The sequence below is a fragment of the Myotis yumanensis genome, unplaced genomic scaffold (assembly GCF_028538775.1).
Source record: "Myotis yumanensis isolate MYYU_CA2020_CCGP unplaced genomic scaffold, mMyoYum1.0.hap1 SCAF_13, whole genome shotgun sequence".
Taxonomy (NCBI): Eukaryota; Metazoa; Chordata; class Mammalia; order Chiroptera; family Vespertilionidae; genus Myotis; species Myotis yumanensis.
The window spans coordinates 36,932,570-36,945,982 of NW_027223764.1; the positions used below are offsets into that span (position 1 = coordinate 36,932,570).

At 38.3% G+C, this 13,413-nt stretch overlaps 1 protein-coding gene across 3 annotated transcripts in view; it reads left to right on the top strand.

Moving 5' to 3' along the window:
• The window catches only part of REEP3 (receptor accessory protein 3), an 80,894-nt gene extending 71,775 nt beyond the window's left edge, over positions 1–9,119 (top strand). For all 3 annotated transcript variants that reach the window (XM_070432836.1, XM_070432835.1, XM_070432833.1), the window contains exons 7-8: positions 4,318–4,463; positions 5,145–9,119. In XM_070432836.1, coding sequence (XP_070288937.1) covers positions 4,318–4,463; positions 5,145–5,201 — 203 coding nt within the window. In that variant the 3' untranslated portion in view covers positions 5,202–9,119. The remainder of the gene's footprint in view (positions 1–4,317; positions 4,464–5,144) is intronic.
• The last annotated feature ends 4,294 nt before the right edge of the window (positions 9,120–13,413 follow it).

Below are 13,413 nucleotides of genomic sequence, written 5' to 3' on the forward strand. Positions count from 1 at the left end.
TCAGTTTGCAAAAGGATCTGCTAGTTTTCTAAAATGGTTACAGAGCTGTGGGCTGAAGCCAGCCACACAGCTGCAGCCCCAGGCCCAGGATGGGCAACACAGGCTCCTCATTCTTTGGTCCCCAGTCACCACTCCACAGGAATAGGCATGGGAGGCACCATACTGAGGGCTCTCTCCAGTCTAGATTGATGATTTAAAGCAGCCAACCTTAGCATCAGCTTTGTATGACACCAGCAGTACCCCACCAGTTTACCTTGGCCGGGCTTGGTAGACCCATAAACCACGCAGCCAGCTAACTCCTTGAGTTCCTGCTCAATTCAGCATCCAGATTTGGGTTTCTCTCATAATCTCAGGTCTCCCTCTCCTCCTCCAAAGACTTTTAAATACTCGCATAACATTGACTAACATCATTTTTAGCACTCAAAACAGAATTTTCATACATACTCATTTCTAGGTGTTAAGGGGGATAAGATGCATATTTTAGTGAGAATGTTTGCCTTGACTCCTCTCTTGGATGAAGGGATTGGTTTACTAAGTTGCTAACTTAATTATTTCACCTCCCAACGTTGGCTACTTTCTCAGTCCTCACTCCTTGGACTTTGTCATTTCTGACCTACCATACTGCAGTAACCCCCCTGTTTCCAATCTTTTCCACTATTCTCCAAAGTGCAGGAATAATCTTTTAAAGAACCCAAATATAATCATATAACCCTTCTGCTTAACATGCTTCAGTGGCTCCCCATTGCTCTCTGATGAAATCCAAACTCAACAGCATGTGGTGTATTAGCTCCGTGGGCCTGTTCCCACTCCATCATGTGCTAGCTGTAGAGAATCATGAGCCTTTCAGGATTTAGCTTACCACCTCCTACAAGAAGTCCTCCTTCACAACCCACTTCCCCCAACCCCAGGCTGAGCTAGCTCTTTTACTATTTGCTCCGATAGCACCTTGTCCTTATCTTCCATTTGTGGCATCTCTTATAGGATTCTAATGCCCAATAGAGTCTATTTCTGTAAGTTTTTTAAGGTAGAAAATGACAGTTGTGTCTTTTTCATCATTTTATCACCATGATTTAACACACTGCCTCCCATGTAGAACTTTTAAAATATTTGTGGGAGGAAAAAAAAAAGTCACCACTTTTCCTGAAACTGTAATTAGAAAGCTGATAAGATTTTTAAAGTAAAATTAGGAAATACAGAAATAAGATTTATATCATCTTTTGAATGACATTCCAATTCCTAATATAAAAGGAGAGGGGATTAAAACAGCAAGGGCCACGTCTTTTGAACTGTAGTCTTGTGCTTCAATCTGGGGCCTCAGAGAACTTTCTGGTCACAGATTCTTCCTCTCTGTCTCTTCATTCCTCATTCTCTGTTCTACCTTATTTTTATTAGATTGGGACCAGGAATATTATGTAAGCAGTAGCAATAGAGAAAAATGTAGAAATGACAACCTAAAAACATTTTTTCTGGTCTATTCTCCCCAATTATAGAAGTAATACAGTTTTTAAAATAAAAATTTGGCCCTGGCCTGTGTGGTTAGAGTATCAGCCTGAATACCGAAGGGTCATGGGTTTGATTCCCAGACAAGGGCTGGTACCTGGGTTGCAGGTTTGATCCCTGACCCCAGTCAGGGCACATGCAGGAGGCAACCAGTCAGTGTTTCTCTCTACATCTCTCTCCCTCTCTTCCTCCCTCCCTCTCTCCCCACCCCACTCCACTCTTTCTAAAAATCAATGGAAAAAATATCCTCTAGTGAGGATTAAAAAAAAAAATTGGCAAATTTTTTTTTTAAAAAGGAAAAATGAATTTAAAATCTCCTAAAAGTCCATTTTCAAGAGATTCAATGGGTTCATCATTTTTTTTAATTTAAGCTCTTTATTATTTAATGTATTACATAAGTCTCCTTTTTCCCCCATTGACCTCTCCCCGACCTCCTCCAACCCCCAGCACATGCCCTCACCACCACCCCCCATTCCCAGCTGCATCTGTTGGTTATGCTCATATGCATGCATACAAGTCCTTTGGTTAATCTCTCACCCCCTCACCCCACCACCTTCCCTCATAGGTTGGACAGTCTATTCAATACTTCTATGACTCTGGTCCTGTTTTTGTTCATCAGTTTATGTTGTTCATTATATTCCACAAATGAGTGAGATCATGTGATATTTATCGTTCTCTGACTGGCTTATTTCACTTAGCATAATGCTCTCCAGTTCCATCCATGCTGTTGCAAATGGTAAGAATATTATTATTGATTTTCTTCAGAGAGGAAGGGAGAGGACTAGAGAGTTTGAAACATCGATGAGAGAGAAACATCGATCAGCTGCCTCCCGCACACCCCTCCCTGGGGATGTGGCCGCAACCAAGGCACATGCCCTTGACCGGAACCGAACCTGGGACCCTTCAGTCCACAGGCCGACGCTCTATCCACTGAGCCAAACCGGCCAGGGCAGAATTCCTTTTTTTTTTAATAGCAGTGTAGTATTCCATTGTGTAGATGTACAATGAGTACGTTTTTATGTTTTTCCTTTGTTTGCTTCTATATGTACATCCCCCCCCCCCCCCCCCCAATATTGCATTGGGAGTGTTTCCCCAGGACTACCAACCCATCCCTCCCCGGGCCACACTGGCCTCCTCACAGCTCTTCCAAGCAGTTGCTTCCCCCTGTCTTAGTGCCTTTGCACATGCTCTCTCTTCTCCCTAAAACATACTTTATTGGACTGCTGCAGCGAAACTAAGGATCCTGACCTCAGTAATGACTGATTCTACTCCTAAATCCTTCCTAATTTCTAGTCCAGAAGTCTGGCAGCCTAAATTGTACTAGCTCAATATACAAAGATGTTTGTCTTATTACCAGACTAAGAAGCTTATGAACAATTTAGTGAGTCTCAAGTTACACATGTCCTGTGAGAGCAGATGAATAACGTTTAGTATCTTCTTCTTCACACACAAGCAGTCCATCTCTCGTCCCCTTCTGATCCTGAAAAAACGTGCTGCTTTTTTCTTACCGTAAGATTTAGGTATTTATGTTCCTTTTTAATAGGAGAATTTGAAATGGGCCTTGTAAACTCACCTTTGTCTTTATAACCTACCTAGTACTCTGGTTGCCTTAGACTCGGGCCCCTCCTTTGCTCCATCCAGGCAGTGGTTCTGAAAGTGTAGGCCCCAGCGGTTCTCAACCTGTGGGTCTCGAACAATGAAAATACATCCTGCATATCAGATATTTACATTACGATTCATAACAGTAGCAAAATTACAGTAGCAACGAAAATAATTTTATGGTTGGGGGTCACCACAACATGAGGAACTGTATTAAAGGGTCTTGGCATTAGGAAGGTTGAGAACCACTGCTAGACCATGAGCATAGGCATCACCTGGAAACTAGTTAGAAATGTAATTCTCAGTCCACCTCAGGCCCAGCAATCCGGGTATTAACAAGTTCTCCAGGTGACTCCTAATAGTCTGCTAACGTTTGGGGCCATCTGCTTCAGGAATAGGAACATTGTTGTCCCTGAATTCCAGCATCAGGAGGCGCTCGGGCTTCCTGACAACAGCCGGACTGCCTGGATGTTTGCATATTTGCTAACGTTAAGCCCTTGCAGCTACACTTAGCAGCCTGTTAGCACATCCCCACAATCTCTTCCTGCCCTTCCTGATGCTGCCTCTTTTCTTTGACATCTGTCAGCATAGCCAGTGGTATTTCTAATTACTGTAGCCTCTCTGGTTGGGTTTTATCTCAGCAGCTACAACAGTGTTGGTTCAACATCTTTATCACCTGCCCCTAGTGCACTTGCCCAAAATTCTAGCCCCTTTGGGTCTTCTATGAGTCCTTAAGTTCACCTTACCATTCCCAATCTTGACAAAAGGTTTGCCACGTGGGATGGGGAAAACCCTAAATTCCTAATTAAAGTAAAGGTACAAATGACAGACTAAAACACACAATTGCTTAGGTTATTTAGAATTCATGAAAAGGAGAAAGGGCAGGAAGAGACTTTTTGTTATATAGCTATTTATATTCTTTGATTTTTGAACAAGATAAATGTGTTACCTACTCAAAAATAATTATTTTTATTTATTCTGAAAAATGCATAGTAAAAAAAAAATGGTCAGGGAAAACTTTCTGGAAGAAATGAGTGTGCGCTTCATGTAGAATAGTGCAGTAGGCACAGATCAACGCTGAGGAGTCGGGAGCACATTCCAGATGAGGAAGGGGAGGAGTAACCGGACAAATGCAGGCCATGCAGAGAACTGCAGTTAAGAGGTGGTTCTGACTGGTATGTTTTTACCAAAACATGCTCGTTTCGACAACTCCCTTAGGTTATGGAATTGCACTGAAAGATGGAGATGAGAAAACAGATGAAGAAGCGGATGGGCCGTTTTCAGATGATGAGATGTTAACACACAAAGGGCTTCGAAGATCACAAAGCATGAAATCTGTGAAAACCATGAAAGTCCGCAAAGAGGTTAGTCAATTACAGAGTTGTTTTCCTAATGATTGATATGAAAGGATTTCCCTGTTGCATTATCATTCAGGATGTTAATGATCCATAAGTGAAGGATTGGGATGGTAGAGCCAGTTATTTTTTAAATTCTTTATTCAGATCAGATATAGTAGGAGCTCTGGAAATTTAGAAATTGCTAGTCTTCCACTACACGTAGAAAATGGCATTCTCAGATAGAGAATGATATGGTTGTGGTAAATACCCAGTTCCAGCCCTACCCATAAGCAAAGAAAGCAGTTAACAAGATTAACTACATAGATCTGTTTTGAACCAGCAACCCTACATGAGGATTAAATAGTAAAAGTTTATAATTATATATTGTCCATGTGCCCAGAAAGCAATGGAGGATTCCAGGGAATGGCCTCAGATTACTATGAGCAATGTACCAAGCAAAGCATAAATAATAACAGCTAGTGTTTTTTTTATTAGTGATAATAATCTACAGCATATATTCAACATAGAACCAACTACATTTTTTAGAATATAAATACTGTTGTCTTTTGCATACACACTTACAGGATAATTGATTCTTTATATCAGAAAAGTTAAAAAATTCTTATGCTGATTATGAACTATTAAATCTTATATCATTTCAAAAAAATAACCATCTAATTTGTAATAATAACACATCTCTCTCTTCAGGTGCGGTATGGGTCACTAAAATACAAAGTGAAGAAGAGACCGCAGGTGTATTTTTAATCATGTGCGCTTCAAGTATCCCAAGACAAATTATGCTAATGCATCAACTTTTTTTCCTAACATTATGTTCAGGATTTACATATTAAAGTAATCCTTTAGATTGTGGCGGTGGTAGGGTTTACTTTTGTTAAATTAAATAATTTTTATTTCTTTAACAATTACTTTTAAATCTTGACTACTAAAGGTAGTTATGCAATACCTATATATATCAGAAAGAATAGAAAATTGTGTTAATCTGTTTTCAAATTCATCAACAACATCAAGTGCCTGGGACTTAAGAGGAAACACAAACCCAGTATACTTGAAAAAAGTCGTCTTATGGTTCAAGATCCATCGGCCTTTGTGGTATTATATTGTTTACCTCCATTTATGTTATAGCTATCACATGAGGATAGTCATTAAATAGGCCTCTGATCCAGCAGTGATAGCACAAGGGCATAATGTGAGATAAAGTTTGTTTTACATATTCTTTAAAATTTTTACTTTTTTAAAACACTTTATAGTTTTTCCACCATCAACTGAAAGTTTTCAAAACAAATATTTGAAAACCAGGTATCCACATAGCACTTTTATTCCTGACTAGTTTTGCACACTTGAAAATTGTTTACTTTTTTTATGACTGTACATTTTAAGTTTTACTGACACTATCTTTATTATTTGTTGGATTCTGATATGTCAAATTTATGCCTTAAATGATGTCATCTTTTTTCCTGTGGGTTTCATTTGTTAAATTTGCTTGATTTTATTAGTAGAAAAATATAACTAATTGTTTTTATCTCATTTAAAGATAAGAAATTATCTTAATTATTAGTTTTCTGTATTTAGCTGTACATGGTAGTTGAACTCAGCATGTTTTTTATTAACACTGGTTACATTCTCAGATTTTAAAAGTAGTAGCTTTTATAAAATAGAGTCAGAGACCAGTATAGCACTTAGGTTTCTTCTAACTAATGAAAATATCTAGCCAGTCCATTCACAAGCTTGGCACTTATATGTGCTTCTGATGAATAAATCTGGCATTAACTAAAATCACTTGATTCACTTCTTTTCTGGCTGATATAATTTCCTGAAGATAGTTGCCAATGCAAAATACAGATGTCATTAATCTCATGTGTTAGAAGCTATTAGAATAGATATTAGAAAATATCATTTTTTTAATCCAAGCTATTTTTGAGTTACTGGATTGTAAGGCATTTTTAGCCTGCATTCATAGCTATGCATTATGAACTCCAAGTCAGTATATTTCTGGTGATGGTTTTAGTGATCAGTAATGAAATTTGTACAATTATACTTGTTCAGGTAATTTACTTGAGGATTCTACTTGTTTGTCCAAAAGAAAAAAAGAGATTTGTAAGATCTTTGACTTTTCTACCTTTTAAGAAATGAAGCCAGCTGACAGTGTATATTCCGGACCCCCTCAGAGTGTTGGCAGAGAACAGAATGGTTACTCAGGAGTACCTTAGTATAATTCAGATACTTCTCTTGATACAAGTCTTAAAATATTTTCTAGCCCAATGGTGTGGCTCAGTGGTTGAGCATTGACCCATGAACCAGAAGGTCACGGTTAGATTCCCCACAGGGCACAAATCAGGGTTTCCGGCTTGATCTCAGTAGAGGGCATGTAGGAGACAGCCGATCCATGATTCTCTGTCATCATTGATGTTTCTATCTCTCTCCCTCTCCCTTCCTCTCTCTGAAATCAATAAAAACAAGTTTTTAAAATATATATTAAAATATGTATTTTTTCTAGATTATCTCACATTCTTGATACATAACACCAAGTAAAAATTCATTCAACATCTTTTCTCCTAAAGTTTATTTCTATGAGTATTTTCATCTACTTTACCTTGACTAATTTTTAGCCTCTTAGTTTCTGGAAAAACTTTACTTTGTATTCAAAATTCCTATGGATTCTGATGAAAACTCTTGAAAAGAGAGTTGTATTTATATTGCATAGTCCTAGACTTATGAGTATAAATGCTACACCTTGCTTTCCTGTGCAAAGGTAGTGTCATCTCAAATTACCTGACAAGGTCATGTAAAGGACATTGTATCAAAAACATTATCTATTGGGGCTGATTTGTACCATTTTATCATTTTCAAATATAATTTCATAATTATACCTATTCTTTAATCATGGTAAACTCATACTTTTCTAAACTGGAGGAATTATGTATCCCTCTCCACTTCTAGAATTAACACGTTTAATCAAAGACAATACCAGTTTCATAAAGGTAATTAAATCCTTCTGTTTAATTGTGTCTCTTCACACTTACAATGCTTCCTCTGATATATTTCTACTGTACTGGTTACATCCTTATATACAGTGATGTAATTTTGCTTTCCTGTCATTTCCTTCCTCTCCTTTTCTTAAATGTTGCTTCTTTTCAACTTTTTTTTTTTTTAAGAGAGTAGGAAAGAGGGAAGAGGAGAGAGGGAACGAAACATCAATTTGAGAGAGACACATGGATTGGTTGCCTCCTGCACACAAAGGAACAAACCTACAACCCAGGTACATGCCCTTGATCAGGAATCAAACCCTGCACCTTTCTGTGGTTGGGCCAACACTCTACTGCTGAGCCACACCTGCCAGGGCGCTTTTCTCTTATGTGTTTTAGCATGCCCTTTCCTTTGAACTTTGTATAATAAGCTTATACATTTTAGTTTCTTTTAAGGTTGAGCAGGACAGTTTTGTTTCTCTGCTTATAAGTCTACTGCTTTTAGAAGAGGTAAAGTTATCCCTAGACCACAGTGCCTTGTTTTCCCACCACTACCACTTGGTGTGAATGGGCATCACATAATGCACAAGCCTGTTTAGGGCGCTATTTTGGTAGCTGTTAAAGTTTATCCAGAAATTGTAGCCATTTTATCATATATGCATTCAACTTGTTCATTAATATTAACTATTTCCAGAGTTTGTTTAGATGTAAGAATTGATTTGTTCTTTAGTTTATTGTATTTTTCTGGTATAAAAAATGAGCCAGAAATAAGCCTACTTGCTAAGTAATTAATTATATAAACCCGCCTACAACCTGCATAAGATTTCCTCCACACACTTCACTATATGTATGTGGATTTGGCTAGAAAATGATACTGCCGGCATTACTAATTATGAATACTTGACTACACAGATTGATGGAACAAAATTATTAAAGTGTTTTCAGGGAACTTAATCCATATGTCACCACCAAAGATTTCTACAGTGTTATAAAGGATGTAAATATTCTAAATTTCTGTAAGACAGTGGTTAGACAAATATATTTTCCTTCCTTTTATTTTTTTTTTTCTTTTGAAATAACAGTTTATGCTTCCGGAATGCTTGAACTGTTGTGTTATTCAAAATAATACAATACTTTCTTATCTTTAATATCAATAATCTGTGTGTTTAATTATAATAGACTAAATTTTGATTTTGATTTTATCAGGAAAATTAAGGAGTTAATATGTATTAGAAAGCAATTTCCTGTTTTCTCTTATATGGGCTGATTGACTTGCAAGCTAAGTAATTAATTAATTAGTAATTAATAAGTAATTAGTATTTCACTACTATTAATGTAAGCTAGTAGTTAAATCTGGGAAGATCATTGTCAGTATAATACACAGTGTACATTTTTAAATAAACATAATTTAAGAGTAAAGTTTTCTGAAAGGGAAAGACATTTTTTTCTCTAAATGTTTTTTAAGACATAACCTTCTAAAGGTATCCTACAGATTTAATATGTAAGAATTCTTTAAATGTTTACCATGAATTAACATTTTTTTCTTCTAAAACCTTTTAAATCTATGTACTTTAATAGTTAAGAGAAAGTAGTTTTGCAAACTCTTTGTAAAGGCTACCTTTTAGACCTAATATAGGGGTAATTTTACAAATGTGGTTTTTGAAAACTGTAATATAAAATAAACTTGTTTTATTAGTGATGATTTGGTTTTCTTTCTTGTCAGAGTACATATGTTGGGTTACATGAATTGATTATTATTATGATTTGATTGAAGAATAGACAGCATATGCACACATTTAAGATTATAAATCACAGAGCAAATTATGAAAATCATATACATTCTGGAATGCTCATCCAGGGGATTAAAAGAAACACTGAATTATTAAATTTGGATGTTGGAAAGAGAAGATAGGAAAAAACAATTAGTAAAGAAACTCTAGCCATCAATTTGTATTGGCTAGATATCTCAGACATAGAATATAACACAAAATTCAGTTTTACGTATCCTGGGAAGATTCTGGGGTTCCATCTGTTATAAAGTCATACGTCTGTTTGCCTCACATTTAAACTTCAGAAGGAAATCCTGTGTTAAAAAGTTCCTTTGTGTTACTTCATTATGGTATATAATGTGTGCTGAAGTACTTCAAATGGAGTTATAGTTTCATTTTTTAAAAAATATATTTTATTGATTTTTTACAGAGAGGAAGGGAGAGGGATAGAGAGTTAGAAACATTGATGAGAGAGAAACATCAATCAGCTGCTTCCTGCACACCCCCTACTGGGGATGTGCCCGCAACCAAGGTACATACATGTCCTTGACGGGAATCAAACCTGGGACCCTTGAGTCCTCAGGCTGATCTCTATCCACTGAGCCAAACCGGTTAGGGCTGTAGTTTCATTTTTATTAGGAGGTATATCCTTGTGATGATCCAAAGAAGTTAGAAATGTAAATAAGAATTCTAGCCCTGACCAGTTTGGCTCGGTGGATAGGGCATCGGCCTGTGGACTGAAGGGTCCCAGGTTCGATTCCGGTCAAGGGCATGTACCTTGGTTGCAGGCACATCCCCAGTAGGGGGTGTGCAGGAAGCAGCTGATCAATGTTTCGCTCTCATCAGTGTTTCTAACTCTCTATCCCACTCCCTTCCTCTCTGTAAAAAAATCAATAAAATAAATTTTTTTAAAAAATGAGTTCTAAAGAGCACATGGATATATGAACTATGACATTTTTTCCCAGTGGTTTTTTTTTTCTCCCTTTAAAGTGGTTCGCTGTTCTTGAGAGACTCATAGAACAAAAATGTCAGAGACTGATTCATTGTTCCCTGAAAAACATTCTGCCCTTTTATCTACCTATCATTATTCTAGCCTTGAAACAGTCTCCTTATGGTCTGGTTCTGATAATGTTTTTTAAATTGCTTTTTATAAGATAATGCTTCAAATTGAAATTTTAAAGCACAAGATTGATAACTATAAGTATAGGGTACTGAAAGTACAGGATGCTAAAAGACTGCTCAATAAAAGCAGGAAAGTCACATTTACCCTTCGATGGCTTGGCAGTTCCAGACTAAGGACAAGAGGAGGAAGAAAGAAAAAGGAAAGTATGGTGTTTGGCATATGTACAAATCAGATTAGCAACAATTTTCTTTTTCATTCAAAAATATTTCTTGAGCCCGGCCAGTGTGGCTTGGTTGAGCATCAACCCATGAACCAGGAGGTCACCGTTTGATTCCTGGTCAGGGTGCACGCCCGGGTTTCTGGCTCTATCCCCAATAGGGGGCATGCATGAGGCAGCTAATCAATGGTTCTCATCATTGATGTTCCTATATCTCTCCCCCTCTCCCTTCCTCTCTCTGAAATCAATAAAAACATACTTTTAAAAATATATATTCTTTTAGTGCCTACTGTACATAGTATCTCTGTTATGTTTCTTCACAATGCTTTATCCAAGTAGGATAGCATAACAATTTAAGGAAAATAAGTTTTGCTTTAATAAAAACAAATTTACTTTTACCAGATGTTTGGATTCTTTTAGTATCATTAATGCTGGGATTTCTTTTTGGTTACTGAACAATTTATTTGGTTTCTCTTACAGCACTCTTTTTCCCTTCTTTTAATCCTTGGAGACCTCCTTACCCTCATCTCGTTCTTACATTAATACATTAGTAAGTCCTTTTGGCTCTCTTCTAACTATGTACCGAATTTGACCATTACATTCGCCTCTCCTTCAACTACCCTATTTTCAGCCATCATCATCTCTCATCTGGAGTACTCGGGGCATTACTTTTTTGTTGTTGTTAGAAGGGTTTTTTGTGGGGTTTTTTAAAACATATTTTAGACAGACAGAGACAGGAAGGGGGAAGGAAACATCATGTGAGAAAGAAACTGATCTGTTGCCTCCAACACGGGCAATCTGGGTATGTGCCCTGACCAGGAATCAAAGCAGCAACCTTTCGGTGCAACCAACTGAGTCACACCAGCCAGGGCTCAGAGCATTACTTTTACTTAAGGCAGAATTTCTTGAAACCTTACTACATTTTTTGTAGCCTTGCAAATTTTTCAAGGTAACTTTTAACATTTAGTCCCATAGAACTACCACAGTTTCTTATCATTTGTATTTCTTTGGGAACTACAAAAAGAAGGTTGTGAAGAGGGAAGGGAGGTAAAACACAGAAACAGAAGGTTTTGTATATCACCCTTGGAAGAAGAGGTTTTCTCTTCCAAGCATTGTTGAATGCTGAAATTTGGAAAAGGAGAGAAAGAAGAGTTGATGAAGCCAGGTTACAGCTTTTGGCTGAATTATGTGTTTTGACATGATGCTATCTCAGAGTACTGGGAAAAAGTTTCAGATATAGATGGATATTCCCCACCCCCAAACCCCTTTGTAGTGTTAGGCCTAATTTCAGATACTCTAAATTCGTGTGCTACAATAGATCATGGTAGTGCCAAAGTCAACTGTAGGTATCTATATTGGTCAAAATTCTCCAGAGAAATGGCACCAATAAGATATATGTGGGTGTGTGTACAGTAAGTCCTCACTTAACTCCATCAGTAGGTTCTTGATAACTGAGACTTTAAGCAAAATGATGTAGAGCAACACGAATTTTACCATAGGCTAATTGATAGAAACAAGAGTTAAGTTTCTATGGCATATTTCTGGTCACAGAAACCTTACCAAACTTCTAAATAAAGACCCAAAACACCTCTAATGTTAAACACTAGAGGCTCGGTACATGAAAATTTGTGCACTGGAGTGGGGTTCCCTCAGACTGGCCTGCCCCCTCTCACAGTCCAGGAGCCCTCAGGGGATGTCCTACTGATGGCTTAGATCCGCTCCCCATAGGGAGCGGGCCTAAGCCGTAGTCTGGCCTTCCTCTGAGGGAGGCGACCTAGTGGATCAGGTGAAGGTGACACCTTCCCCCCTCATGCCTCTGCTGCAGCCACTGCCGACTGCAGCGACTGCCTGAGCCTCGGCCCTCGCAGCCACCACAGCTTGCCTGAGCCTTGGGCCCTCCCAGTGGCAGCCGCCATCCACCACCTGCCTGAGCCTCAGCCCTCTCAGCCACCGCGGCTTGCCTGAGTCTCAGCCCGGCCCTGGCAGTGGAAGCCGCCATCCACAGCTTTGTCTGGAAGGACGTCCAGAAGACTCCACTCTAATTAGCAAATTACCCTTTTATTAGTATAGATTCAAATAAATGTGAGCTATGCAGACATTTAAGAAAGGTTAGTAATAAGTAAAATAAGTCTTTTTCAACCAGCTGATTCCAGTTCCCATCATAAGTGGCTGCTTCTCCTGGCAGCTCAATGAAAGGTGGGAACCAGCCCTGGACAAGATGCCCATCCAGCACAGAGCACACACATGCCCCCACTCACTGGAAACTTTCACAGGCCAGTTAACCCCACGTGCACAGCTTTGGGAGGTGGGAGGAAACCAGAGTCACTAGAGGAACCCATGCAGACATGGGGAGAACTTGCCAGCTCCACACAGACAGTGGCCTCACCAAGAATCTATTTTTTCCCCTATTAGTTATAGAAACACAATGTTGAAGAAAACGTTACTCGAGGACCTGCTATATACAGTCTTGCACTGCTTAATGACATGGATTCATTCTAAGAATTGCCTCCTTAGACGATTTCATCATTTTGTGAACATCATAGAATGCACATACACAAACCTAGATAGTATAGCCTACTGCACACCTAGACTATATGGTATAGTCCCGTGGTCGGCAAACTGCGGCTCTCAAGCCACATGCGTCTCTTTGGCCCCTTGAGTGTGGTTCTTCCTAAGCCTTAGGAATACCCTAATTAAGTTAATAACAATGTACCTACCTATATAATTTAAGTTTAAAAAATTTGGCTCTCAAAAGAAATTTCAATTGTTGTACTGTCGATATTTGGCTCTGTTGACTAATAAGTTTGCTGAACACTACTAGTCTATTGCTCCTAGGCTATAAACCAGTACAGCATGTTACGGTACAAAACAACACGAGACTCAA